The 23891-nt window shown below is 46.7% G+C and overlaps 9 protein-coding genes and 1 non-coding gene across 10 annotated transcripts; 7 read left to right on the forward strand and 3 right to left on the reverse strand.

Moving 5' to 3' along the window:
* Positions 1-524: 524 nt before the first annotated feature.
* Positions 525-596, forward strand: METBIDRAFT_t205. The gene has a single exon. It is a non-coding gene; the product is annotated as a tRNA-Asp (tRNA).
* A 1330-nt stretch (positions 597-1926) lies between these two features.
* ASM3 (Asm3p) lies at positions 1927-4315 on the forward strand. The gene has a single exon (XM_018855079.1). It carries the CDS (start codon positions 2020-2022, stop codon positions 4144-4146), a length of 2127 nt encoding a protein of 708 aa, XP_018710017.1. The 5' UTR covers positions 1927-2019; the 3' UTR covers positions 4147-4315.
* Positions 4316-4996, reverse strand: METBIDRAFT_214800 (uncharacterized protein). Its single transcript, XM_018855080.1, has one exon. The coding sequence runs from the start codon at positions 4910-4912 to the stop codon at positions 4484-4486; it is 429 nt and encodes a 142-aa protein (XP_018710018.1). The 5' UTR covers positions 4913-4996; the 3' UTR covers positions 4316-4483.
* A 1090-nt stretch (positions 4997-6086) lies between these two features.
* On the forward strand, positions 6087-8027 carry METBIDRAFT_45803 (uncharacterized protein; the record flags this gene model as incomplete). Its single annotated transcript, XM_018857960.1, has 1 exon — positions 6087-8027. One exon carries the CDS (start codon positions 6087-6089, stop codon positions 8025-8027), a length of 1941 nt encoding a protein of 646 aa, XP_018710019.1.
* A 405-nt stretch (positions 8028-8432) lies between these two features.
* Positions 8433-9632, forward strand: METBIDRAFT_46240 (uncharacterized protein; the record flags this gene model as incomplete). Its single annotated transcript, XM_018858013.1, has 1 exon — positions 8433-9632. The coding sequence occupies one exon, from the start codon at positions 8433-8435 to the stop codon at positions 9630-9632; it is 1200 nt and encodes a 399-aa protein (XP_018710020.1).
* Positions 9633-10134: 502 nt separating this feature from the next.
* Positions 10135-10536, forward strand: METBIDRAFT_45731 (guanine nucleotide exchange factor; the record flags this gene model as incomplete). The annotated part of the gene is made up of 1 exon (XM_018857956.1): positions 10135-10536. One exon carries the CDS (start codon positions 10135-10137, stop codon positions 10534-10536), a length of 402 nt encoding a protein of 133 aa, XP_018710021.1.
* A 167-nt stretch (positions 10537-10703) lies between these two features.
* Positions 10704-13194, reverse strand: METBIDRAFT_214805 (uncharacterized protein). The gene has a single exon (XM_018855081.1). The coding sequence runs from the start codon at positions 12980-12982 to the stop codon at positions 10871-10873; it is 2112 nt and encodes a 703-aa protein (XP_018710022.1). The 5' UTR covers positions 12983-13194; the 3' UTR covers positions 10704-10870.
* Positions 13195-17492: 4298 nt separating this feature from the next.
* METBIDRAFT_33171 (uncharacterized protein) lies at positions 17493-19030 on the forward strand. Its single transcript, XM_018856238.1, has one exon. It carries the CDS (start codon positions 17615-17617, stop codon positions 18659-18661), a length of 1047 nt encoding a protein of 348 aa, XP_018710023.1. The 5' UTR covers positions 17493-17614; the 3' UTR covers positions 18662-19030.
* Positions 19031-20693: 1663 nt separating this feature from the next.
* METBIDRAFT_18164 (uncharacterized protein) lies at positions 20694-21938 on the forward strand (the record flags this gene model as incomplete). Its single annotated transcript, XM_018854772.1, has 1 exon — positions 20694-21938. A coding segment is annotated over one exon (1245 nt), but the record flags the coding sequence as incomplete, so codon positions are not given.
* Positions 21939-23408: 1470 nt separating this feature from the next.
* Positions 23409-23891, reverse strand: METBIDRAFT_33174 (uncharacterized protein; the record flags this gene model as incomplete). The annotated part of the gene is made up of 1 exon (XM_018856239.1): positions 23409-23891. The coding sequence occupies one exon, from the start codon at positions 23889-23891 to the stop codon at positions 23487-23489; it is 405 nt and encodes a 134-aa protein (XP_018710025.1). The 3' UTR covers positions 23409-23486.

Below are 23891 nucleotides of genomic sequence, written 5' to 3' on the forward strand. Positions count from 1 at the left end.
TGGTATCTTTGGATAATTACCTGCAATTCCCGGTGGGAATGAGAATCGCTCTTGAAAGCGCATATAATCGCACACGGCCAGGGAACCTCCCTGAGTTCCATTCTACAACCGGAGAACACGCGGTAGTACGCCGTCACAGAATAATCAGACGCGGCGAAGGTACTTCGAGGCTTTCCTCTATCCATGATAACTAAATGTTCGAGGACGAACATTCTAATTTTGGGGAGATAATGTTATGATACGACATGAGCCAGATTATAGATTCTGGGCATCCTGTATAATACGAAGGACGAAGAGTCTAAACATTCCTGATCGGGGTTACCCCTCACCTACTGTATAGAAGGGTTCCGAACTATAAAGGAGCGTGAGGCTGAGACATCCCTGAAGAAGGATAACACTTTTTAGAGATCGAGAATACGACAGATAGACTAGGCCTATCCACTAAGGCTGAACTATCTATAAACCGATCTACTCGTAGTTTAAGAGACAGCTCCAGGCTGTTTCATAATATTTGACTATCAAATTCCGTGATAGTTTAGTGGCTAGAATTACCGCTTGTCGCGCGGTAGACCGGGGTTCAATTCCCCGTCGCGGAGCTTTCTTTTTGAAGACCTGGTCACCTCACTAGGTCAGATTTTTCCCCGAATCTACTGACGCAGGTCTCGCTGTACAAATAACGACCGTAAAATCCATGACCCCAAACAGGCTTAACAGGATTGTGCCGAAAAAAGCGGGGTTGTAGAAGGACAGTAAGCACCTAAGAGGGAAGGGTTAGTTCACAGAATACGAGACTTGTAGTTTGCCCAGGTACCAGGTGAACATCAGCAACTTTGCAGCTCTGGCCTGCTACTGTGTGCTAGGCAAAAGATGATAACAAGAGAACGGAATGAGCGCCCCCAAAAAAGTGCAAGATGAACGTAGTCTCTTTGGTAGAGCAACGGTTGTCGAGAAGGTGAGGACGCCTCCACCATTGCTAGAAACGGCGGAAACCACCTCGATGATACGCTGGGTGTAGATGGCTTAGCGAAAAGAATAAAATTGCCCGATTCGGTATAGTGCTGGCACATGTTATGTCGCGAGAGCGGAGTGTAATCTACGTGGACGTCTGAAGCCCAATGCTTGGCTTCCCTGGCATTGCGGAATTCTGCGCTGGCAATCGCCTCTCTATAAAGATTAAGAATGCATAGTCGAGGTCTTTCTCTGTGGGTGCGGAACAGTGTCTTGGCAGACGCCTCGAAACGGCTGGCTCTAACCAGCAATTCTTCGCTCACATACACCCTCTATCTGCTTTTCATATTTTGACATGTTTTATTAGACACGAAACCACATTACTGAAGATCATTTCGCGTATTCGAAACAAAACTTCACGTCTTCTTGTATTTTTGACAGATCAATGGGTCCAACTCATGCGGTAGGAGCCAGGAATGCATGCTTCAGACCGGTAGTTAATCATTCCATATGAGCCATCTACTAGACGTTACCTAACTAGGCAAAAGCCACTCCTTCGACCCAAGTAGGCCTCCATATTGCCTGATGAGCCAAGAAGTTTTTTGAGAGCCTATTCCGGAAATCCTCCGGATATTAGCCCAATCTAATCCCTGTATGGTCACGAGCCATTGCGAAACGTGGGCCGCTCATCTGGTGCTTGCCCAGAATTTCGATGAAGAAAACCATATAAACCTCGCAGCTGCAGAGAGCTGACTTGGATCGAATCCGACTTGTGTCTCTACTCGTTCCGAGCTGCGTTTTTTATAGTTCAAAAGAATTGAAAATATGAGCCTGCGATGTCCGTCGCCGGCTCGTCTAATAAACCGTGGTCCACGTGTGCGCATAACATCTGCAACACATTCCACGATGACAAATGAGCCCCCGCTTATTTTGACTTCAGAAGACGGAGAGAAATAATATAAGAAGCTAGGGCAGGGGCGTCTATTATCTTACCTGACCTGAACTGAAATTTTAGCCAGTCTTTGAAGACACTCAAGCAAACTCAGATAGGCGCATCTTTTTCAGTGAAGAATGATGTTCCGGATTTTTTTCGCAGTCATTCTCGCGTGCTGCAGCGTGGCCCAGATACTTAATAACATTGACTCGCTTAGGCTCCAGAACCAGTTCCGGGCCGTGGCGCCAGACTCGGTCATTACTGAGCTTTTGATCTCGTTGACCTCGGAAGAAACGGACTTCATCACAAGAAACTTGAACCACTTGCAGGAATATAACGGCACGCTGTGTGAAAAATGTCATTACAAGATGAAGTATGCCCAGCTGATATTGGAGGAGAATCCAGATAAGCCCCATTTGATCTCTTTGATGCTTTATGAGAACTGCCTCGCTTTGAATGACAATGACGACAGCTCGTGTGAGTTTTTGGATTTCCTTGTCACTACAAACACCTACGACTCTGTTGCAAAGAATGCCGCGTCAGGGCCAAGCAGTGCATTTGATTCGGCAACCTCAGTCAACTTCTACGATAACGATTTTCTTCTGTTGATCAGAAACATGAACGTGTCCTCCAACCTTACTTTGGACTACTACTGTCACTACAAGGGAAAGTACTGCGACCTCCCCGTCACTCCTGAAGTCTCCGAAATCTTTGACTTGGACTCCATGTGGCCGAAAAAAGAGGCCAAGTGCCACAAACATCCAGAGTACAAAACTTCGGGAAATGTTTTCAATGTCTTGCACATGTCGGATTTCCACAACGAGCTTCGCTTCCAGCTAGGGGCTGAGGCCGATTGTTCCCAGGGGTTGTGTTGTCTTCCAGAGTCGTACAATTCGGATTTGACCGACTCGAGCTATAACTTCACAGAAGTGTATGAGAGTGCAGGTGCCAGCCAAGACATGGGTCTCTCTTTTTACGAAGGGTCCCACTATGACGAGAACAACACCTTTGTGAAGGGTACGTACCATGATTTCCCGGAGAGCCGTGGCTGGAACTGGGCATGGACACCCGCCTCCACATTCGGAAATTATCAGTGTGACCCTCCTGAAGTGTTGCTAAACAACAGTTTGTTTCAAGTGAGCCAGTTTGCCGAAGAAAGAAACTTCGAGTTCTCGCTTTTTACTGGTGACATCGTGGACCACGATGTAATTCACTGTGATGCCAACGTGACCAAATTTGCCGAAACCCGCTCGTACAAGATCATGAAGCACTTTCTTAAAGACATGCCAATCTTTCCCACTTTGGGAAACCATGATACATTCCCGTACGGCCAATTGGCGCCTTACCACTTGAACAATGTCACGTTTGACGAGTCTACCTACCACTGGAACGAGGATGAGATGACAGAACTTTGGATGGGCAATGGCTGGTTTAACAAGTCGGAAAACACAAAGATCACCCAGCATTACGCTGGTTTCTCGACCACCACGTCCAGGGGCCTCAAGGTTATTTCCTTGAATTCCAATTGCTACTATCAGAAGAATCTTTACTCGTACATTGATGTGGAGAATCAGCCGGATCTCTTTGGCCAGTGGAAATTTTTGATTGACGAGCTTGTGGAAAGCGAAAGAAACAACCAGCGTGTCTGGATCTTGGCTCATATCCCAGCAGGAGACTACGACACCTTGCCAATACAATCCAACATCTTTGCTAAGATTGTGGAGAGGTTCTCACCGTACACGATCGCCAGCATCTTCTACGGCCACACACACAGAGACCAGTTCAAAATCTTACATTCAGAAGAACAGGTGCCTATCAACATGGCCTGGATTTCTCAAGCAATCACGCCTTTGGGTCCAGCCAACCCTTCTTGGAGATACTACGAGGTTGAAGATGAATCATTTAACATCATCAATGCCTACAATTATTATAGTCCTCTCAATGAGACGTGGGTGAATGGCCCTCAAGAACCTAAGTGGGAGTTTGAGTATTCCCCTCGCGCTGCGTATGACCCTGAAAACGAGTGGCCAGCATCTGCTCCTTTGAATGCGACGTTTTGGGACGAATTTGTGCTCAAGAAGCTTGCAAACCTGCTGGATGTCAGCTTCCACCAGAAGTACACTGATTATTTGTACCGGATCAACCCGTACGTTCCAGACTGCAAGAACGGATCTTTGGTGACAGGTGACTGCTATGAGGACAATTACTGCTACAACTTGGCATTCGTTGTTGACGACTATGACAAGTGTGTGAATGCACAGTAGCTGAGGACTTATGATGACGCTCTTCGTGCATAAGAAGTTGTTCCAGCACTGTATTGAGTGGATGCATATCTTGTTTATTAGACGTATGTTTTGAATTACTGTGCAAATCAGTCAGCGTGCAAGAGGCCTGGACTGTCAAATGTGACCTTTGGAGCCTAGTAATAATAGATGACGCACTGAGTAACAATGCATGAATATACCAGGGCATATGAAAGCGAGTGCCCTAGAACGTCGCAGGTCAGACTTTTCATGTTGGCACCAGAACAAATGAATAATGTCGGGGAGATGGTGCATCAAATCCGTGTTTCTTGGCTTTCATAACAATGTCGAGAGGTCTTCATGGCATCCCCAATCTCAAGGGCATGGTCATCGAGAGATTTGTGAAATTAGCTTCGGAAGTCCCCCAAATACTACTGCAACAAAAAGACGATTTTAGGTTATATAAGAGATAATATACAGCGATAGAGGACGGTTTCGGCCCACAAACTTTGATAGGACCGCGACGGCCGAAACAGGTGGAGTAAAACAAGCGCCTTGAGTGTTTCTTAATAACCAGTGAAAAAATTCGAGCAAGCCATACCAATAAGCAGTGGATGCAACCAAACTGAAGATACCAGTGGAGCCATTCTAGAACGTGGCTCTCTAATTGATCCCCGGAACATGCTTGTGATGCGATGTATGACGTCATGCGATTGATGAAGCGGACATCAAACAGTGAAGCCGGCAATATGCGAGCAGTGTATAATACGAGGTCCCACAGCACCATGTCTGTATGAAGCCGCCAGCAAAAGACAGACGCTGCGGGCCTAGTGGCCCCGGCATAGCGTACAAGCCACAACGTCTCTGATGGTGTCTATCTGCGAATTGATGCGAATTGCGAAATTGGGGTAATTAATTCCACACACAGGCGCGGCACGGCTCCAAAAGACCAGTTCACAAGGGCAAGGGCCAGATCATATCAGCTGGCCCTTCTTCCCACACATTGCCTGTGGCCAGGGCCGGGTCTCGGGAGGCACGCCCCAAACGGCAAAAAGCTGGAGCCGGCAGTTCAGGCAACACGAGCCCGGCCCTGTGCGCACGGCATTTTCGCGCGGCTGGTTCCCGGCCCCGCTCAGCCATTGAACGGGGCCCGGTAAATACACCCGTTTTCTTCCAAAACAGCGGCTTTTTTGGAACGCTTCTCTCTTTTCGGCCCAGAACAAGCAGGTTTCACCAAGCCAGCAGCTGCCTGGAAAGCCGCGTGTCCCGAGTCCCGTGGCTGTTTCCCTAATTAGCGGTGCGCCCGGTTGCCAGTTTGGCCCCAGCCAGAATCAGGGCCCGCGCAGATCTGCCACCGGCCCCGCGATTCACCAGAAGACCGGCGGCAGGCAGGAAGACAACAGAGCCGACAAGGGCCACCTAGGGCAGACAGAAAGATACAAGAGACACCAACAAGTCACAACACAAACGTAAAACACAAAAGTAAAACACAAAAGAACACAAAAGAAAAACAAAAGGAAACAAGCGAAAAAACCCAAAGAAAAAAGAAAAAAAAAAAACAAAGAGAAAGGGAAAAAAGACGAAGCTCCAAAAGATCCAGCACGCACACAGAACCAGCCTTGGGTATAAAAGCCCCGGCCGCTCGCTCTCTTTTCGCCCACCCCGCGCGCCACGGCGTCGCCCCAACAGCCTCGTTTTTTCCCCGGCCCGGCCCCAGGCCCCAGGCCCCAGGCCGCGCCAGCCTGCACATCCCACCGGGCCCTACGATGACGTCTTCCCCAGAATCCCACCTCCACCAGTACTCCCCATTGCTCCTGGCCCCCCTTTCTGCCAGCCCGTCAAGTGCACAAAAAAACCCCCGCCTCGTCCCCTGCTTCTGCCTGTCCCCGCCGCGGCCGCCCCTTCTCCTGCCGCCACCGCCCCTGTCCTGCGTGTGTGCACGTGTCCCGTTTTCTGCGTACATGGGCCATACAGCGCTGAAAAGCCCCGGGCTTCCCGGCTCGCCGCCGCTCACGCCGCAGCTGTCGGCGCCCGGCACGGCGCGGCGCCTGGCGCCCGTGCTCCCGTCCATTGTCACGGTGCTCAACAGCAAAACCGCGGCCTCGTGGCGCGCGTCCAAAGAGGCGTTTTCACCGGCCAACGCCGGCGGGCTCTTTTTGCTGCCCGTGCTCTCCCAGGAGTCGGAGGCGTCGCAGAAGTCGCGGCTCTCCGCGTCGTCCGTCACGGCAAACTTCACCTTGGTGGACCCGCTGGTGGACGCCACCGCCGCGGACAACTTCTCGCCGCTCTTGCTGCTTCCCATCGAGATCTTGTACCAGATCATCGAGACCGTGTACTACGACGAGTCCACCAACTCCATCTCCGCCAACTTGGAGCGGTTCCTGAAAACCATCCCGGTGTTGCTGAAGCCGTTCAACCAGCTCGCCATCCGCTTCCTCTACAAGTACGCGATCTTCAATCGCCCCAACTCCTTCGAGCGCTTTCTCCTGAACATTGCCGGCCTGCCGGATATCGGCCACTACGTCGAGTTCATGGACTTCCAGACCTTCACGCTGATCGGGCTCGGCCGCACCGGCAGGATGAACCAGGAGATCCAGATGGTCACGGCCAGCACCATCCACCTAGCGCTCAGCTTGTGCCCGAACCTCGTCGAGTTCCAGGCCTCGGAAAACATCCAGGACGACATGGACGCCGCGGTCTTGCGCACGCTTTTCCACGGCTTGCCCAAGATCCAGGCGCTCGACTTCTGCGGCGCCTCGCTGAAGCTGTTTGCCTTGGCGTTTGACGAGCTCACCATCGACGCGGACTCCGTCGACCCAGACGTGTGTCTGGAGGCCTCGGCAACGCCGTCCTCGCTCCGCCACTTGTTCAAGCTATCGTTTCACGACTGCTCCAACCTCCCCGTGCGGGTCTTTGAGAAGTTGCTTCCGCACTTGGGCCACTTGCGCAGACTCGACTTGACGCACACGGCCATCACGTCCCCGGCTCTTTTGACCAGCTTGCCGCACACCTGCCGCTTGACGCACTTGTCCTTGGCCCGCTGCCTGAAGCTCACAACAAAGGACTTGATCCAGTTCCTCACCAAACACCCGGCCGTGGCCACCGACTCTCTCCAGTGGCTCAATCTCCAGATCGACTCCAACGTGGTCAGCCCGTTGACGGACCAGTACCTCCTCTTTATCCTCAACAACCTCCAGGCGGCTGACTTGCGCTACCTCAACTTGGGCGGGCTACCTGTGAACAAACATGCCTTGCACGTCATCAAAAACAGGTTTCCCAATCTAGAGAGCTTGGCCATTTCCCACGCCAACATCGAGTACACCGACTTGCTAGCCCTCCTCGAAGATAACTCCTCCATCAAGTTCCTCGATCTCACAAGCTGTAAGGGCATGGACAGACGGGCTGTGTTGTCGTTTCTCAAGCGCAGCTTCGAGTCGGGACTCGCAGCCATAGAGTTCGACTATAAGACCCTCTATGACTTGACAGGCGGCCAGCATGTCACGGTGCAGCCTTTGCAAACCGATTTCTCCATCAACAACACTACGCACTTGCCGCTGGTGTGGAAGTTCTACGACAACGAAGGCAGACGAGCATGGATCTACAAAGTCGACTCGTCGGACCCATCGTTCGACTCTTTGGTCTCTGGAAGATCGGGTTCCAGCGGCCAGTCGTCAAATATGGTCTACTACGACTTGGAGACGGGGGCGAAGATGGAAACAAAAATAACAAAACCCAAGTTCCTTATCTACGCGTCGCGGAAGATCAACTGCTCCATCGGGTACTACAATCTCAACAAGACGAAGAAGAAGAAGTACTTCACTGGTGAGATTCCAGAGTCGGTGTGGCCCGTTGAGTTCAGCCAGCGGGGGATTTACAATTACTACTCCCTCAACGTAAAGTAGGTGCTTTGTTTCTGCCGGAATTAGTGAGTGAAGGTGCCTTTTGAGCATTGTCATCAATCTCGGTAGGCTTGGCCTGATATTGTCACATCCGTGGGGGAATCAACCGGTCCGCTCTTATCACAATACTGTACCAGTTTGGTATCTTTGGTGGTAAATTTAGACAAAAAAAAAACAGAAAAATAAGTTTCCCTCTGCTATAGCTCTAATATAGGTTATACATGGCCTGCGTCTAACCTCCAATATGTGGGGTAAACGCGACTACTATACCGTGTATTTAGCCTCGGCAACTCGGCACTCGCAATCTCCTACAGCTGCTCATTGTTGCTGCGGATTGCTTTCTTCTTGGTTAGGAGTATAAATTCCAAACAATACCTCAAAACACCGTGGAAATCTTGTGAAACTAATATGTCTGAGTTTACTGAGATCAGAAACCCGATCGATGTCCAAGCGCTTTCGGCGTACTTAGCCAATGTGCCAGCCTCGGCTATCCGGGGTCTCGACGTTCCACCATTTTTCGGTCCTTTCGATATAAAGCAATTTACTTTTGGGCAGTCCAATCCAACATACTTGGTTGTAGATGGTTCGGGCTCAAAATACGTGTTGCGCCGGAAACCCATGCCTAATTCCAAGCTAGTCTCGAAATCAGCGCACGCGATTGAGCGGGAGTTTTTCTTGTTGAAGGGCATTGAAAACTGCAACCAGAGAGCAGATCCAGGTAAAAAAGTCCCCGTGCCAAAAGTGTACTTTCTTTGCGAGGACGAATCGGTGTTGGGCGTGGTATTCTACGTCATGGAATATGTGCAAGGAAGGTCTTTCAAGGAGCCCGATATGCGAGAAGTCCCAGCCGCCAGGCAGTCTGAGTACTGGGATTCCATCATGAAAACGATTAGTGCCATACATTCTGTAGATTGCTCCGAACTTGTGAAACAGCTCCCAGCGAAGCACTTTCCCCAATTCCAGCCAGATCAGCTTGAGCGGGCGAACAAAAACGGCGCAACGTACTTCCAAAGACAGATCCGAACTCTTGGTGCAGTCGAGAAATCCCAGTCAAAAACCGTGGATAGTATTCCTGGGTTTTCTCGGCTTACACAATGGGTCTTGGACCATTCCCCAAGGGACCCAGACCACATGACGTTGGTACACGGTGACTGCAAAATAGACAACTTTCTTTTCCATGGCGAGAAGCCCGAAGTCGCAGCCGTGCTAGATTGGGAATTGTGTACTATGGGGCATCCAATATTTGACTTGGCAAATTTTCTCCAGCCGTACACGTTCCCGAAAAGCCTAAACAAGGCCATTCTGCAGACCGCGTCCATTGGTATCGAGGATCCAACTAGCGCTCAGCACGTGCAGACCGTCTTGAGCTTGTACGAAAAATTCCTTGGGCACAAATGGCGGGAAAACGACCCGAGGAATAATCCACACGACTTGTGGAAGTTAGGGACTGTCTTTGGCCTCTTACGTCTTTGCGTGATATCTCAGGGTGTGGCCATGCGGGTAAAACGGGGAACGGCCAGCTCTGCATCTGCAAAGGCTGTAGCGGAACTTTACAAGACTTTGAGTGAGTTGGCGTTGAGCTTCATAGAAGAAGACTACAAATTGTGAGTCGAATATATGACGTATATGCTTCGCACGGAGGAGCGGGCCAGATCTTGAATTGTCCCAGTGGGAATACAGGTTTATAAACGATACTAGTGATTCAGGCATTGACGGAGGGAATTTCTTCTGGCAATACAAAAATATGGGCTCTCGTGTTGACGTGCCTTTTTTCTTCGCTTTGGGGGCCAATTTTTTTGTGTTCGCTAGATAAACGTTACTTCAGAGCGGTTGGTGGGAGAATTTGATTGCGGCATGGTAGAAATTTCAATTCAAATGCAAGGAAATTTAAAAGTGAAACATTGTCAGTAACAAGCAGAACAGAGCAAGCATTCTCAGCCTCCGAATGCCCATCATACGCGTTAATAGTATTCTTTATGGCTGTTCATACGTATCTTGTCATATAAAGTGCGACATTTCCCTGCATCTTCGGCCAGCAATGACATTCGAAAACAGCTTTGATAAACCAGTCAAGCATCAACTACACCTGACCAACTCATATAACTAAACAATGAATCTCAAGCTGTTCGAGGAAGTAAGCCCTGGGCTCCTGAGGGCCATTCTCAGATGCCCGTTCACAGGGTGTCATACCCGGATAATCCCTTTAACCTCGCAACTAGCAGCTACTAAGGTCAAAATAGAAAACGCACCGCAAATGACTGTCGACTCAGAGTATTTTTACGCTGTTGGCGATGCATGGGACTTTGACAATATTGGGGTTTCACGGCCTTCTCCAGATCTTGAGGGGAAAAATGTGGCGCCTTTAGCTAAAGTTGAGCGTTTGTTGATTTGTAGTGAATGTGACAAAGGTCCTTTGGGATTTGCCGGGTTCATTGCCGAGGGCGAATCTGACGTGAAGAAGCTCACATATTATTTGTCGTGTGAGTCCGTCAAATTTGATGAGACTACGTGATACATAGGGGAGAATTTCCTTTTGGACTCACAGATCCAATGATACCGTTATAAGATTAACTGACTTGAGGAAGCATGATTTAAGGATGAAAAACCTCTTATGCCAGTTTTCTTTCACGAAATTGACGAAATTGATCCTGATTATGCTGACAAATCGCTTGATCGGCACAAATGAGCTTTGTTGCACCCATGTGTTCTTTTTGATCTCAAATTGCTACTATAACCACTATTGGAAGTACAGTTGGGAATACAGTCAAAAGTGAAAAGTCAGTTCATACCCGAGTTGATCGTGAATCATACCACTTTGCTTGGGTATCTCAACTAAATACATCAAATTAAAGTCTGGATGCCGGTTTCAAATCGCGGCAAATTTCCTTTGCAATGTGTCTTGATAAAGCCATGGTAGAAACCATCGGATTGGCCCCGGATGCGGTTGGCATGACGCTGGCATCTGCAACGTAAACATTGTCGCACTCATACAAGCGACCTTTTATATCGCATGCCCCATCACTGGGTCCTAGACCACTCATGCGACATGTGCTCATTTGATGAGCAGATCCATACCCACAGCCATAGACAGACAACTCAAGCGCAGCACAGTGCTTGCGGAATTTCTGATAATCTGGATCAGAAATTGCACGATTACCCTTGGGCGTAGTACTTATAAAGTTACCCCCTCTGAAGTAGGGATGAACTATCTCAGTAGCGCCCTCTATGTAGGCCACATCCATCGTGACCAAGATTGCTTTGGCCATGTTGTGTCGGTCAAACTTGTTGATGGCATAATCAATGACGAGTGTGTCTGGCTTATATGGATCGAAACTGACTGTGCCCGACAGTGTATCTCTAGTCAAGACAATAAAAGCAGAAGTCAGCTGGTATCTGAGCATATCCCTTCTAGTTTTTTCCGAGGACAGCCATGGCATAAAAGCTGTCTCGATGAATGGAGTGTGGAGCAAAGTCTCGATTTTAGCCCCGTGAGCATCTCCGTCCAAATCCTCGGCTTCAATACAAACTGTAGTCATAATTGAATTATGATGAGGATCACTCTTAGTTTTGTCCCAGAACGCAAAAACAGTGGTAACGGGGTGAAGCTTTAAGTTTCTTCCAATGTGCTTATTGCGAAACCCAGATTTCTGGAGAAGCACGGGTGTTTGCAATGACCCACCACTCAAAACATATTTCTTCGGCCCCCGAATGGTGAACTTGAAGCCGTTTCTTATATTGACACACTCGATTCCGGCGGCAACATTTTTTCCATTTTTTATGATCTTTTTAACCACAACTTGGTCCATGAATTCTGTGCCATTCGCAGCCGCATCGCGGAGCCAGTTTACCATTGAGCCTTGCTTCACGCCCCATTTACAGCCCAAATGGCAAAATCCACACGAGTGGCTCTTGTGAGTGCCGATGTTTTGTCTAATCTCCTTCACCTTGTAGCCTAATTTTGCACAACCGTCAAGAAGGATTTGGTTCGACTTGGAATGGGTGATATGGTCTTTGGATGCACCCATTTGTTTCAAAACATAATCAAGGTCAGAATCATATTCTTCGGTAGCCACAAAATTAAGTCCATGCTTCTTGTGCCACTCGCTACGCACTTTGAAGGGAGTTTCCAAACATGCAGACCAATTTACTGTGGTGCCTCCGCCAAAAGTGGCGCCAGCCAAAATAATCATCTGCGAATTTTCAGTGGAGAGCATCCCGCCATTTTCATATAGGGACTTATAGCCTTGAGCATCATCAAAATTTAATTCTGATGGTTTGAAGTATCTACCTTTTTCAAGCACAAGACACTTGTGGCCATCACGTGCCAACGTATGTGCCACAACGCCTGCACCTGCCCCAGACCCAATAATAACAGCATCGAATTCAGGTAAGTAAAGCTCCGCGTTATTACTTTCAGGTGGCATTTTCATCGTGTATTCAAAAGGGTCATGGGCGTACCCGTCATATATCTCATCACGTGACTCCCGCCGGGGGAAGTCCATTGCCTGAAAGTGAATATCGGGGGCATGCCCGGTAAACGACAGCACAGCAAGCCGGCAGAAAAGACTGAATAGCATGTTTTTCATCTCAAGGGGAGAGTCGCGCCACGAGAGAAGCAATTGCCGTTTTTCCTCGTCGTCCATCTCTGTGATGAGTTTTGTACTGTTGGTAAGAGCAGGCGAAAAGATTCGCAGAGATAGGATCTTCATTGCGATATTGAAAGACCGCACCGAGCTGGTAGACTGGCTGGCTATTACCAGGCGTAAATAAGGGCGTATCTCGGGGATCTGGGAAGGCCGTGTTACAGCTTTCACATAGTCTGTGAGTTTGGCCTCTCCAAATTCGTCGCTCACATGGGACCGCAAATTCTCGACTGACGTCTCATGGATAAAACCATCAGCAATAGAGAGAAGAATATCTAAGTGTGATTCCTGGACTTCAGAAGGAAAGATGTGCATAGCTCCTGTCAAATTTTCTTCCTCTTTTTACCGGTTCGTGAAGATTTTGATAAAAAAATTAGAACAGCGCTGCCTTGGCGAGGAAAGTAACTCTATTATATATGCGCCTTAGAGTAATTTTACCGAGACAGGAAAAAAGCTGAGGTTTGATGGCTAAATAGGAGAGGAAAGTTCGGGGGTTTGGGACGACATTATCTCGCAAGTGCTCGACTGCAATTAGCTCTGATCAACGAGCTTTCGCCACACGTAGCTTGATTTCGAGCAATTCAGCTTAGCGCAAAATAAGTTATCCCTTTTCTAATTAAAAATACTAATGGCTCCTGTCTGCTGCGGCTACATGACCTTCCCGGTCCTGTTTTGTACAATACCCCACACTCTTCGCCAGAAGTCTAAAACGTGAGCATGCTATATGCAAATATGCAATTACGAATGTACAGGCAAATAGCGGGGTATTGACGTATGTCTAGACCTGCCATGAGAGTGCTCCACAATAGAACTGTACTTGAGATACTCGACTGTGGCTTCGAAATAATGTATGTAAAGCAAATCATTTGAAAGAGCTGACTTGACTTTTACAGTGCTCCCATATTTTTGCAAACGTGAACTAAGATTGTGCGCAACTCGCATGCAGGCTATTCTAAAGCCTTTCCCGTGAAGTACCTTGATATGCCAAACAAATATATGACTGAAGTCTCTTCTTAGAAAGACAAATATACTTTTTCTCGAGACATATCACAAACTTGATGTATTTGAGAGTTTTGCTTTTTACAAGATTCTGGTAGTTTGCATGGGCTGGTCAACTTCGCCGAATGTGAACCAGTGCGTGAGGAGGTTTTAATTTTTCAGCAACATTGTAGAATAAAAATAACCGGACGTTGCCGTGCAGTCCGTTCCCTAAGATAAATCAGTTCCTAGGACCTGTGATTATGCGGGTAAAGAGCTAGCTATATTTTGGTTGAAAATTTTATTTATTGTGCTGATATCCTCACAAAGTTCTTTCCACATTTTTTATGTCAAGCGAAAGCATCTAAAACAGTGCCAATGTGTCAGGTGTTGAGGTGAGAGAGACTAAGTACCAAAATGCTTTGTTCTGGCTTTATGTATTAGTTCTCGTTGTCTTTATTAATGACTATTAAATTTTCAATCTGTTTACTCAGACCCGATTACCTGCTTCTAATAGCGTGAGAAAGAAAACCAAAAGATGAATTATATAAACCAGCTGAGGCATGATTATGACTTGATAAGTCTCTCGTGTTGCCCAAGGTTGAATTTTTGTGCTGCAAACTGATTTATTAGCAGGATGCTTTTTCTTTCTTTTTCTGTCCCAGTTTAGTTTTGAGCTTTTCATACAAAGCTTTAGAGGGCCTTTGAGCAAACATTGCACAACTTTCAATTGAGCGGTAAGCTTGTACCTAGCTCAAGAGAGTCGTGAAGGTTTTAGGGTCTTTCAAAAGACTGAGTATTTCCAGTTTTGTCGAAAGCAATTTAAAGATCCTTGATCAAATTCAGGGTGCTATATGACATATGATTACGAGAAATACAAAGTATTAAGTTTTGATACATACAGTGAAGAGAGTATTAGAACGATGCGAGAGATATGGAAGCTGAATAATTTTATAACTTTGAGGTGTATACTATAGACAAAACAGAAAGAGGCAGTATTAGAAAAAAAATCTGGGATCCAAATATTGACTCGTGTTTTGATGAATGCATATCTGATCTCTGCACTAATTATTTTCGCACCGTATCTAATGTGCATAGAATCGTGCAAGTCAATTCGATTGAGTTGGTTATTTTTTTTGTTTGGTACCATCTAGTGTGATGAAACAAAGCTATTTTGAAATACTGATATTGGACTTTAGTAGAAGCTGAGCTCAAGTTTTTTGTCCCCCAAATTAAAAGTCTGAGTCAGCAAAAACGCGCAAATTCTTAGCATGCTTAATAATCATCTCATCATAAAATGCCAGATTCATCATTGAGGTGGATTTTAGCTAGGGGAAATATTTTTCTATGAGCCAATGAAGCTTAAGACTTTTTTTTATTTTTCTTAGTAAGCAATTGAAAGTTTTGTAAGCCAGATACATGTACCAGGGTAAGTACGTGCGGGGTATTCCAATATATAAGTTCGATTGTATTCCACTAGATTGTCGATGTTCTATTAAGCATACAGAAAATCAATCAAGAATTTTTAATCGCAAAAAAATCTCCTTCAAAATGGTATCTCGGATTATTCTCCAAACTCCCCCAGCCGAAGAAATGAACTTGTCTTGGGGCCAGAAGGACTCGACTTTCAAATTGGTCAATACCGGACTTCCAGCAGTCCAAGAAGGCGAGTTGAGAGTCAAAGTTTTGTATTTTTCAAATGACCCCACTCAAAGATTATGGATTTCTGCTGGCCAAGACCCCAAGAGACAATATATGCCTCCGGTATTTAAGGGTGAAGCAATCAGAACATTGGGTTTGGGTGAGGTACTCGAGTCGAAGTCTGCTAAATATGCAAGTGGTGATGTTATTACTGGTGTATTCCACTGGGGTGACGAGCTCATTATTCCGGAGGCGAATGTTAGTGCCAAAGTTGACAAGTAACTTCCTTATGAATGGTACTTATCAGCTATTGGCTTAACTGGATTGACTGCCTACTTTGGTTTGCAGAAAATTGGTCAATTCAAAGAAGGTCAGTCTGTTCTTGTCTCTGCTGCTTTTGGTGCCACAGGCTCCATGGTCGTTCAGCTCGCCAAACACCTTTTTAAGGCATCCAAGGTTGTTGGTATTACCGGCTCTGATGACAAATGCAAATGGGTTGAGTCTTTAGGTGCTGATCTCTGTGTCAACTACAGAGACACAGGCTACAAGAAGAAGATTGATGAATTTATGGCCGACGAAAACTTCGATGTCTATTTCGACAATGTTGGCGGAGACATGTTGGACTATGCATTGACACGTACCAAAAGATATGGACGTATCATTGCTTGCGGTGCTATTTCCGGATACAATGACAAGTCAAAGATGAGCGTTACTTCCTGGGGTGAAATCACAAGCAACCGTTTGACTGTACAGGGCTTTATTGCCTTCGACTTCTTCACAGACTTCCCTGAAGCGATCAAAGAAATTGTTGCCGTCATCAAGAGTGGAAAGGTGAAAGTGAACGAAGGTGTTCACATCGAGGATGTTTCCAAATTTGAAAATCCTTTTGAGAGAGTTCCTGAGGTATGGAACAAGTTGTTCACCGAGGAAAAGCCAAGAGGAAAGTTATTAACTAAATTGGTCTAGACCTACACTTCTGGGTCCGGTATTTTTCTAAATGAATTCAAATTCTGGATTTTTTTCATTATGCATACGTGTAAAATGAATAATAACACATCTTTTGATACTGCTCGCCAAGAAAAGGCGAAATGTCAGACATGAAACCAAGTTTGAAAAAAAAAATATATATATACATAATATTGAACCCGAAGTCATTGGCCCGAGGGCAATTTTCAGGCCATAGACTTGTATCAACTATTATAATTTCTTTACTCTATAGCAAACGACTCACGTGTTCACGGTCTTAGCGGGAAGCAGCTTTGGCATACATTGTAGTTTTCCCAAGTGTATTTGGTAACTAATGACGCAGAATGCTGATACAAATCTGAAGACATATCTTGAGACAGCCGAATAAAATAATGTATAAAGTTAGCAAAAGAGGCATGCAGTTGACAACCTTAGGCTGTGTGAAAATTTATATTCTACGTACAGTGTAAATCACGTCTATGCATTAAATACATTCATTGGGATTCTTAAAAGTGAGAAGTCACACCAAGACACGCCAGAAAACTAACAGCCGTCGAAATTGAGCCAAAATCCAATTTTAATGGGCTGAGTCTTACGCAGTTAATAGTACACACGCGTATTGAACTGAGAACATCACAAAAAATGCTTGAACAATATACGTTTAGCCGCACTGCTTTAATTAGGGTGCATATAGCTACGCCGCACTGGTCTACAGAATGACGCCCAGTGAAATTCGTCCGGAGTACATGGCCGAATATAAAAGATTTTGGGAATTAAATTAATGGCGCACCTCAAGACCTCTGAGTTCCCTCGTAGTATCTGAGTCATCATAAATGGAGAAGAATAGTCTGCATCCAGTCCTTTCAAATTCCATATTAGGAAGCGGTAGACAATTTGACGGCATTGGCATTTCAATCGTTACAAAATGTCTCACTGAGCGCAGTGAAATTCTCCAGGGCGGATATAGGTGCATTCTGTGGCGCAATTGACCATGTAATTACTAATTACAACGGTGGTTTGCAATGAACATCAAGAGGCATCCAAAATTCAATTTCCAACATTCTTATCAGAAGTAAATGAAGCTACCAAACACGATTTTAAAGGAAGCCGCTGGCATGTCCAGGAACATGAAGTTGCAATCACCGGAAGTTCAATCAAATTCGGTTGTCACGTGATCCAAGGTCGCACATGCAAGCTCTACCCAATATGCTCTCAACAAATAAACATAGTTACCCATCTAACCAGCTTGTGTTTCGCCGACAAAGCTAGCACACAGGCTCTGCCTCCATAGTACGCTTTGATGCATATATATAACTGCTCCTTTTGCCCAAATCATAAAGCAGCGGCCAAGGTGATTCTCTGATGGAATCATTGACTGCCTATTCGTCAGACGACTCATCGCTCGACTCGGGTCACGTGCGCGGCATCTCGCCATCTTCGTTGGATAAACCAAACTCTGAAAATCATAACGAAAGCACACAGAACGACGATAGTTGTGATTTCCCCGATAAACTAACAGACCTGTATCACAGGCAAGGTTTGGAAGCGCCAATAATCTTATACCTGCAGGAATACAGCATGAATGCCAAGCGTCAAATCACCGCATTTGCATACTTGCCCTGGCAACCTTCAAGAGAAGTCAAGACCAGGCTTCGGGCTGCCAGTGATAAGGCCATACACGTCATAAGAGAAAAAGTGGTAAATTTTGATAAAAGGTTTGCTCACAACTCGGTTGTCGCGGCCAAATCTGTAGCGCACGGAGTATTTGGTCATACCAACAAGAGGTCACTTACAGATCTCCATGTCTCTCTCTTCCCGAACATTTCGTTACCCCAAAACAAACTCAAACCGTTTCTTACTCACGTGCAAAGGGCAGTAAAACCCCTTCAGGTGCCGTCAGAAATCTTGGCCACTCAACAGTTGAGTGCGTTGGATCGGATGCTTTCTGAAGGAAAAGCCACCGGAAAAAAACTTTTACGGCTTCAGTTGGACAGCAGGTTGCATTTGTACAAACTGACAAAATCAGGCTCAATATTTGTAGGCATAGGGTTGTCGAAGTACGCGGACGAAAAACGTGAGCAACTTTTGCCGCAGTTCAAGTATTTGACCCAGATTTCCGGTGCCATCGAGAACGAGGCCAAGTTGTTGAACTTCGACTATAACTGGATGCAGTTCTCTTTGAGCAAAAGTGATCACGCTCGCGAGTTACTATCATTATATTACCATTTTACGTTGGTGATCTGTGAGTTGCATCCACGCGGTCAACGCATGACAGAAGCTGAGTTTGAGCAGACCAAACAATGGTTGAATGAAGTCGATGTATCGACGTATCTCGAAAACATGTACTTTGAGGCTGATCACTTTGTGGTGAGCTCGGGAGATTTGTCAAAGAAAGTTGATCTCTTTTGATTCAAAGAGGCGCGCACGTTGGTTATAACTCCTGGGCCACTGAGGACTGGAATAGGTAACCTCGTGAATCTTGATAAAAAGCATTCTCGTTGACGCTTTTTCATCCATACTGAGTGAAAATCTAAAAGTGTGGACGAGGGTATGACGTCGCCAAAAGCTTGTCCCGAGAGAAGGACCGTGGTACGTTTCGACTCGCTCGCATATAACTGACCGGACGGGCCAAAACGTATTCGTCATATCGCAAATATTTAAAAAAACTACCACCTGTAAAACATAATCACAAGGTATTCTAGAGAAGTATATTGTAAAGGGTGTTCCTATGGTGACAAACGCAACAGCTCCAGGATCATTTATAAGCTGCAGACAGACACGACATCAAGATAGAACTATATTTCTGATTGCATGATAGTTGGGCTGTCTTTGATATCCGAAATTGATGTTGTCTTTAATATTCAAAATTGATGATGTCCTCTAAGAAAAGACCGGAACACAGCTCTGAAAACAAGATGCATGTTCTTAATTTCACATGCATAACTAAATTCTTAATGAGAGTTCCTTAACACTTGAAGTAACTTGCACTATAGTGCTGTGATAATTTGGGTTGATCGTGTGACAGGTTCAGAAACTGTAATACATATGATGAGCGGTCTCATGGTTGGATTTGGCAAGCAGCCAAACCTTTAGTGAGAAAAACACCAGTCTTTAACCAGCATAGTTCCATGGGTTTCAGCTCCAGGTTAGCAAGAGTACTGATGATGTGGCTTCTGACTTTTCTCTATTTCGGCAGCTCATAAACAGTAGTTTGGCCAGATGTATAAAAAAGGTTGTATAACTTTAACAATTGTGAGCTACTGTGTCAGCGGGTTCGGGCATGTTTCAGATGTTCAAAACTCAGAATGCTCAGCAGTATCTGATGTAAATGGAGACGGGAATTAGTAGCTTCATGGACATCATCCGTAGCTTCTTGAAGACAAAGCAGTTTCTCATTTACAGAAGACAATTTTTGAATGCATTCTCTTTTGCCATCATGTTTACTCGAGGTGTTCATTTTGGTTCATGCAAGTGACTTTCGTTGTAAAGATAACACATTTCAAGCGCAGTGATATCTGATAAGGAAGTATGAGTTTAAATGTTATATCCCTCCTGTCTGCAACGGAGGTTTATGTGACGATACTAAATGAGGAAAAATCTCAATTTCAGAGACAATTCTTTTACAAAAAGGCTTGTTTGCAAACTACTTTTTCTAGTATTATTTCTGTCTTGCGCTGTTAACCAGAGAAGCAGTATAAGTTGTATAAAAGGGACAAGACAGGAGTTAAGAAAACAGATTAACAGAGGCGTGCTTACATGGGGGACTGACAGGGAGACACTGGAATTGTGATGAAGTGGAATGGTGATGTAGTGTGACGTGGTGAAATGAGGATATGGCATTTGGTCATATGGTGACATGCATGTAGTGAAACGAGGTTATAGTTATATGAATGGAATTAGGGACTAGGTGATATGGAAATTAAGGGTAAACATGAGACAGATTATCCCATGAATTTGACGTAATGCAGAACCAGAGAAACCACAAGTGACGGCATGCAAGAACGCATCAACGAAACAGAGTACTTGAGAAGTGGAGAACGAGAAAACAGATTTGAGGAGCCCAAGAGGGCGAAAAGGAAAATAAACCCAAACGCCCGAGCAGCTACAGAAATTCAAGCGCAGCAAGCCAAACAAGAAACACACCACAGAGTATTTGGATCCCTGTCCGGCATCCATTTCCTAGACACTGGATTTAGATACCGGCCTTTGACAACTCCAGTGCGGCCCGGAACTGAAAGCGTTGCAGACCTGCAGACAGACAGGCCGCGCGCGACCAGCACGAGCCAACCTAACCGCTAACACCCTCTCTTTCCTTTGGATACACCCAAAGCTCAAACAAAGCACTCAAAAACACCCCAGAAAAACAGAAGCAAGGACCCAAAAATACCCTGAAACCCTCGAACACTCCAAAGCATCCCGCTATCTTCCTCTCCCCACACACATGTCCAAAAAAAGCCAGAAACACGCCGAGCGGCAAATCTTGGAGATCGTCAACGCCCGCGGCAACAGCAATAAGTGTGGAGAGTGTGGCGCCGACTACCCCACGTGGGCGCTGTGGAACCTCGGCATTTTGCTTTGTGGCCGCTGCGCCAGCGCACACCGCAAAGTGCTCAATGTGCCGGGCCCTCGTGGCACACAGGTATCGCAGGTCAAGTCGCTAGCGTTGGAAACTTGGAGCGAGGACCAGATCGACAGTTTGCGCCGGGGCGGCAACCGCCGGGCGCAGCACAAATGGAACCCGCAGAACGAGCCGTTCCCCTACGACGACGACGACAACGCGCCCATGGAGGCGTTTTTGCGCGACAAGTACATCCACGGGCGGTTCCGCCTGGGTGCGGCGGAAGACGCGGACGTGTACAGCCGGCACTCCGCGGGCAGTGGGCGGCTGACGCCCGCGGGCCGCTCGCGGCTGTCGTCCACAGCCGCCCGCCCGGCCGGGCCGCCCCGTGCGGGCGCCGCGTCTATGGAGAAGCTCTCGCACCGCAAGCCCACGAGCTACGAGCAGGCGCAGTTCCGGGCACAGGCCAGCAAGATCTCTGCGTTTGGGTACGCGGACCGGGACGCCATATTCGAGAGCCTTGCCTTGAGCAACGGCGACATCGAGCACGCGTTGGACATCTTGGACCACGACGCCAAGGTCAACCCGTCGCTGGCCGAGACGCCGCCCAGCTTGCCGAGAAGACCTGCTACGGCCCAGGCGCCGGCCGCGGAAACGCCTGCCACGTCTGCCGGCTCCGCCGCTTCCGAGTGGTGGGCAGGCCAGACGCGGCCGCTGCAGGTCACGGGCACTGCGTCTGTTGCGCCCCAAGCAGCCCAGCCCCAGATCTACCAGTACACGGACCCAGTGACGGGCCAGGTCCTGTACGTAGACGCCAACGGGCAGCAGTACCTCGACCCGGGCAACCCGCAGCACCAACAGCTCCTTGCGCAGCAGACGAGCCCGCAACACCTCGCGCAGCAGGCCACGAAGCAGAGCATTATGGCGCTCTACGGCCAGCCGGACCAGTATGCAACAAATGTTGCCGTGGCACAGCAACAGCAGCAGCAGCAGTACGCCGTGCAGCCTCAGCTCACCCAGCAGCAGCAGTTCGCTCAACATCCACAGCTCACTCAGCACCCGCAATTTAACCAGCACCCGCAATTTAACCAGCACCCGCAGTTTAGCCAGCAATCGCAGTTTACAGGTGCAGCTGGTACAGGGGGGCAGTCCTACCAAACGGCTCTGCAGCCCCAAATGCAAACAGGCACACAGCAGCAATACTGGACATAGACACATTGAAATGATGGCATGTTGCAGACTGCCCCGTCAGTCCGTTTTCATACGGCCCCCCTCCGATGTCTCGCCCAAGCAACGTTGACGTCAATGGTTTGTGCTGTCGCGCCATGAAAGTTTACGATTTTATGGTCGCCTTTGTTCGGGCGGCAATCGCATTTTCGACGCAACTTCTAAACAATTGGCTGGCTTGACGTGCCGAGTAGAGACGAAACGCGTTTCGACGGGCTGGCTTCATCAACTTGACCATATTAAACATTCAATTTTTCAGCATGCAAGCATCATTTTTTGTTTTCCATGTGGCTTTAAATTCAAGAAGTCATATACGGGCTAACCTCAATGAATAAGGGGAAGACTTGGATTTCTTCTCGTATATACCATCCGCTTTTACATGATTCGGCGCTTAAGATGTGTATCTCTTTTTAGTTCAGTCTTACGTATTTGGCGACCCATGTGGTATGCTTTTGCGGCTTTTTTGCGGTTGAGGATCGCTATATTTCACAGATTCTCAAGGAAACTGGCGAGCCAAGACGACTCATGTCTGGACCATTTTTTCTTCCCTCAATAAGAGGCTATAGATCTGCCGTACCAGTTCTCAGTATCCCGCCCGACTGTACTTTAGGTAGGTCAAGGCGTGCAAGAAGTACTATGGACAATGGTATAAAATTCTACAGCCAACCGAGAACCTAATACGACTTGGTAGCTCAATCAAGATGCGCCTTCCCGCTCAAAGCACCCTGGTGGATGACACGGGAGCTTGGAATCCTTGGTTAGGCTTGATAAAGATTACTTATACTTCACATGATATCATGTTTTTCGTCAAATAATATCATAAGCAATTTTAGAACAGCTTTCCATCGATTCGTTTGTCACTTGTTGTATCATGCTAGCAAAGGAAAGCTGATGTATTGTCTTTTTCGACAACTGGCTGCATTTGTATGGCTCTTTTTCAGCCCCTGTCATTGTACTCAACTAGAAGACTCTCATTTCCGACTATAGCCTAAATGTAAGGTCCTGTTATCGAGAACATTAAAGGTCCTGTAAGTGCATATATGGCTATATTCATTTCCTTTATTGCGAGTTTCGTCAGATATTATTTTGAACAACCCATAGAATATTCTTTCTGGAAATGAATTTCACGTGACCTTCAAGCAGCATATATGAGGTAGAATAAAACACCTGTAGAGTTCTAGCGAAATTATTGATCAACTAGTAATACAGAAACCATTAGGTCACGCGACGATCCCAAATTTACCAACTTGCATACTAAAGTGGGACAGACAAAAGAAGAAGGGAAAACACTGACACCTTGCATACTCTTCCCATTTGTTCTCTACTCACTCGCAGCCTCGACTGCTCGACTACATGCGTAAATTCCTTCTACTTAAATCGTTGATTTTGAACATTTGAAGCATGTATACATCACATATGTACGTTTACGAGGTCCAAGATCTTACATCTTCAACTGAACATTTTCCAAAATCTTATTTTGACCTCAAGTGCATTTTGACAACCAGAATCTGAAACAAAAACCTCAGTTTTTCTGAGACAAAATATTTCGTTTTCTTTGTGACTCAAATACCCATCTAGATCACCTTTAGAAACATCGACCAAAAAGTTTCTGTCTCTTCCTTGAGCCATCACAAGTCTTCCATTCGCATTCATGGTCAAATAAGCTTTTACAAGTCCGTTTTCTATGACATACGCCGATATTTCTTCACCTGCGTAAATAATTTTATCCAGCTTACTCAAAAAAAGTTTTAACTGAACACCTGTGACGGTCTCAATTGAGAAGTAGCCTCCTCCTAGTGATGCAAAGCTGCCAGATATCAAGGCAAGAAGCGCGATTGTGGAACAAAACTTCAT

Source organism: Metschnikowia bicuspidata, assembly GCF_001664035.1.
Source record: "Metschnikowia bicuspidata var. bicuspidata NRRL YB-4993 chromosome Unknown METBIscaffold_6, whole genome shotgun sequence".
Lineage (NCBI taxonomy): Eukaryota > Fungi > Ascomycota > Pichiomycetes > Serinales > Metschnikowiaceae > Metschnikowia > Metschnikowia bicuspidata.

Excerpts from the sequence above, each read along its gene's own strand:
- ASM3 (XM_018855079.1), top strand. The coding sequence starts at position 2,020 with ATGATGTTCCGGATTTTTTTCGCAGTCATTCTCGCGTGCTGCAGCGTG.
- METBIDRAFT_214800 (XM_018855080.1), bottom strand. The coding sequence starts at position 4,912 with ATGGTGCTGTGGGACCTCGTATTATACACTGCTCGCATATTGCCGGCT.
- METBIDRAFT_214805 (XM_018855081.1), bottom strand. The coding sequence starts at position 12,982 with ATGCACATCTTTCCTTCTGAAGTCCAGGAATCACACTTAGATATTCTT.
- METBIDRAFT_33171 (XM_018856238.1), top strand. The coding sequence starts at position 17,615 with ATGGAATCATTGACTGCCTATTCGTCAGACGACTCATCGCTCGACTCG.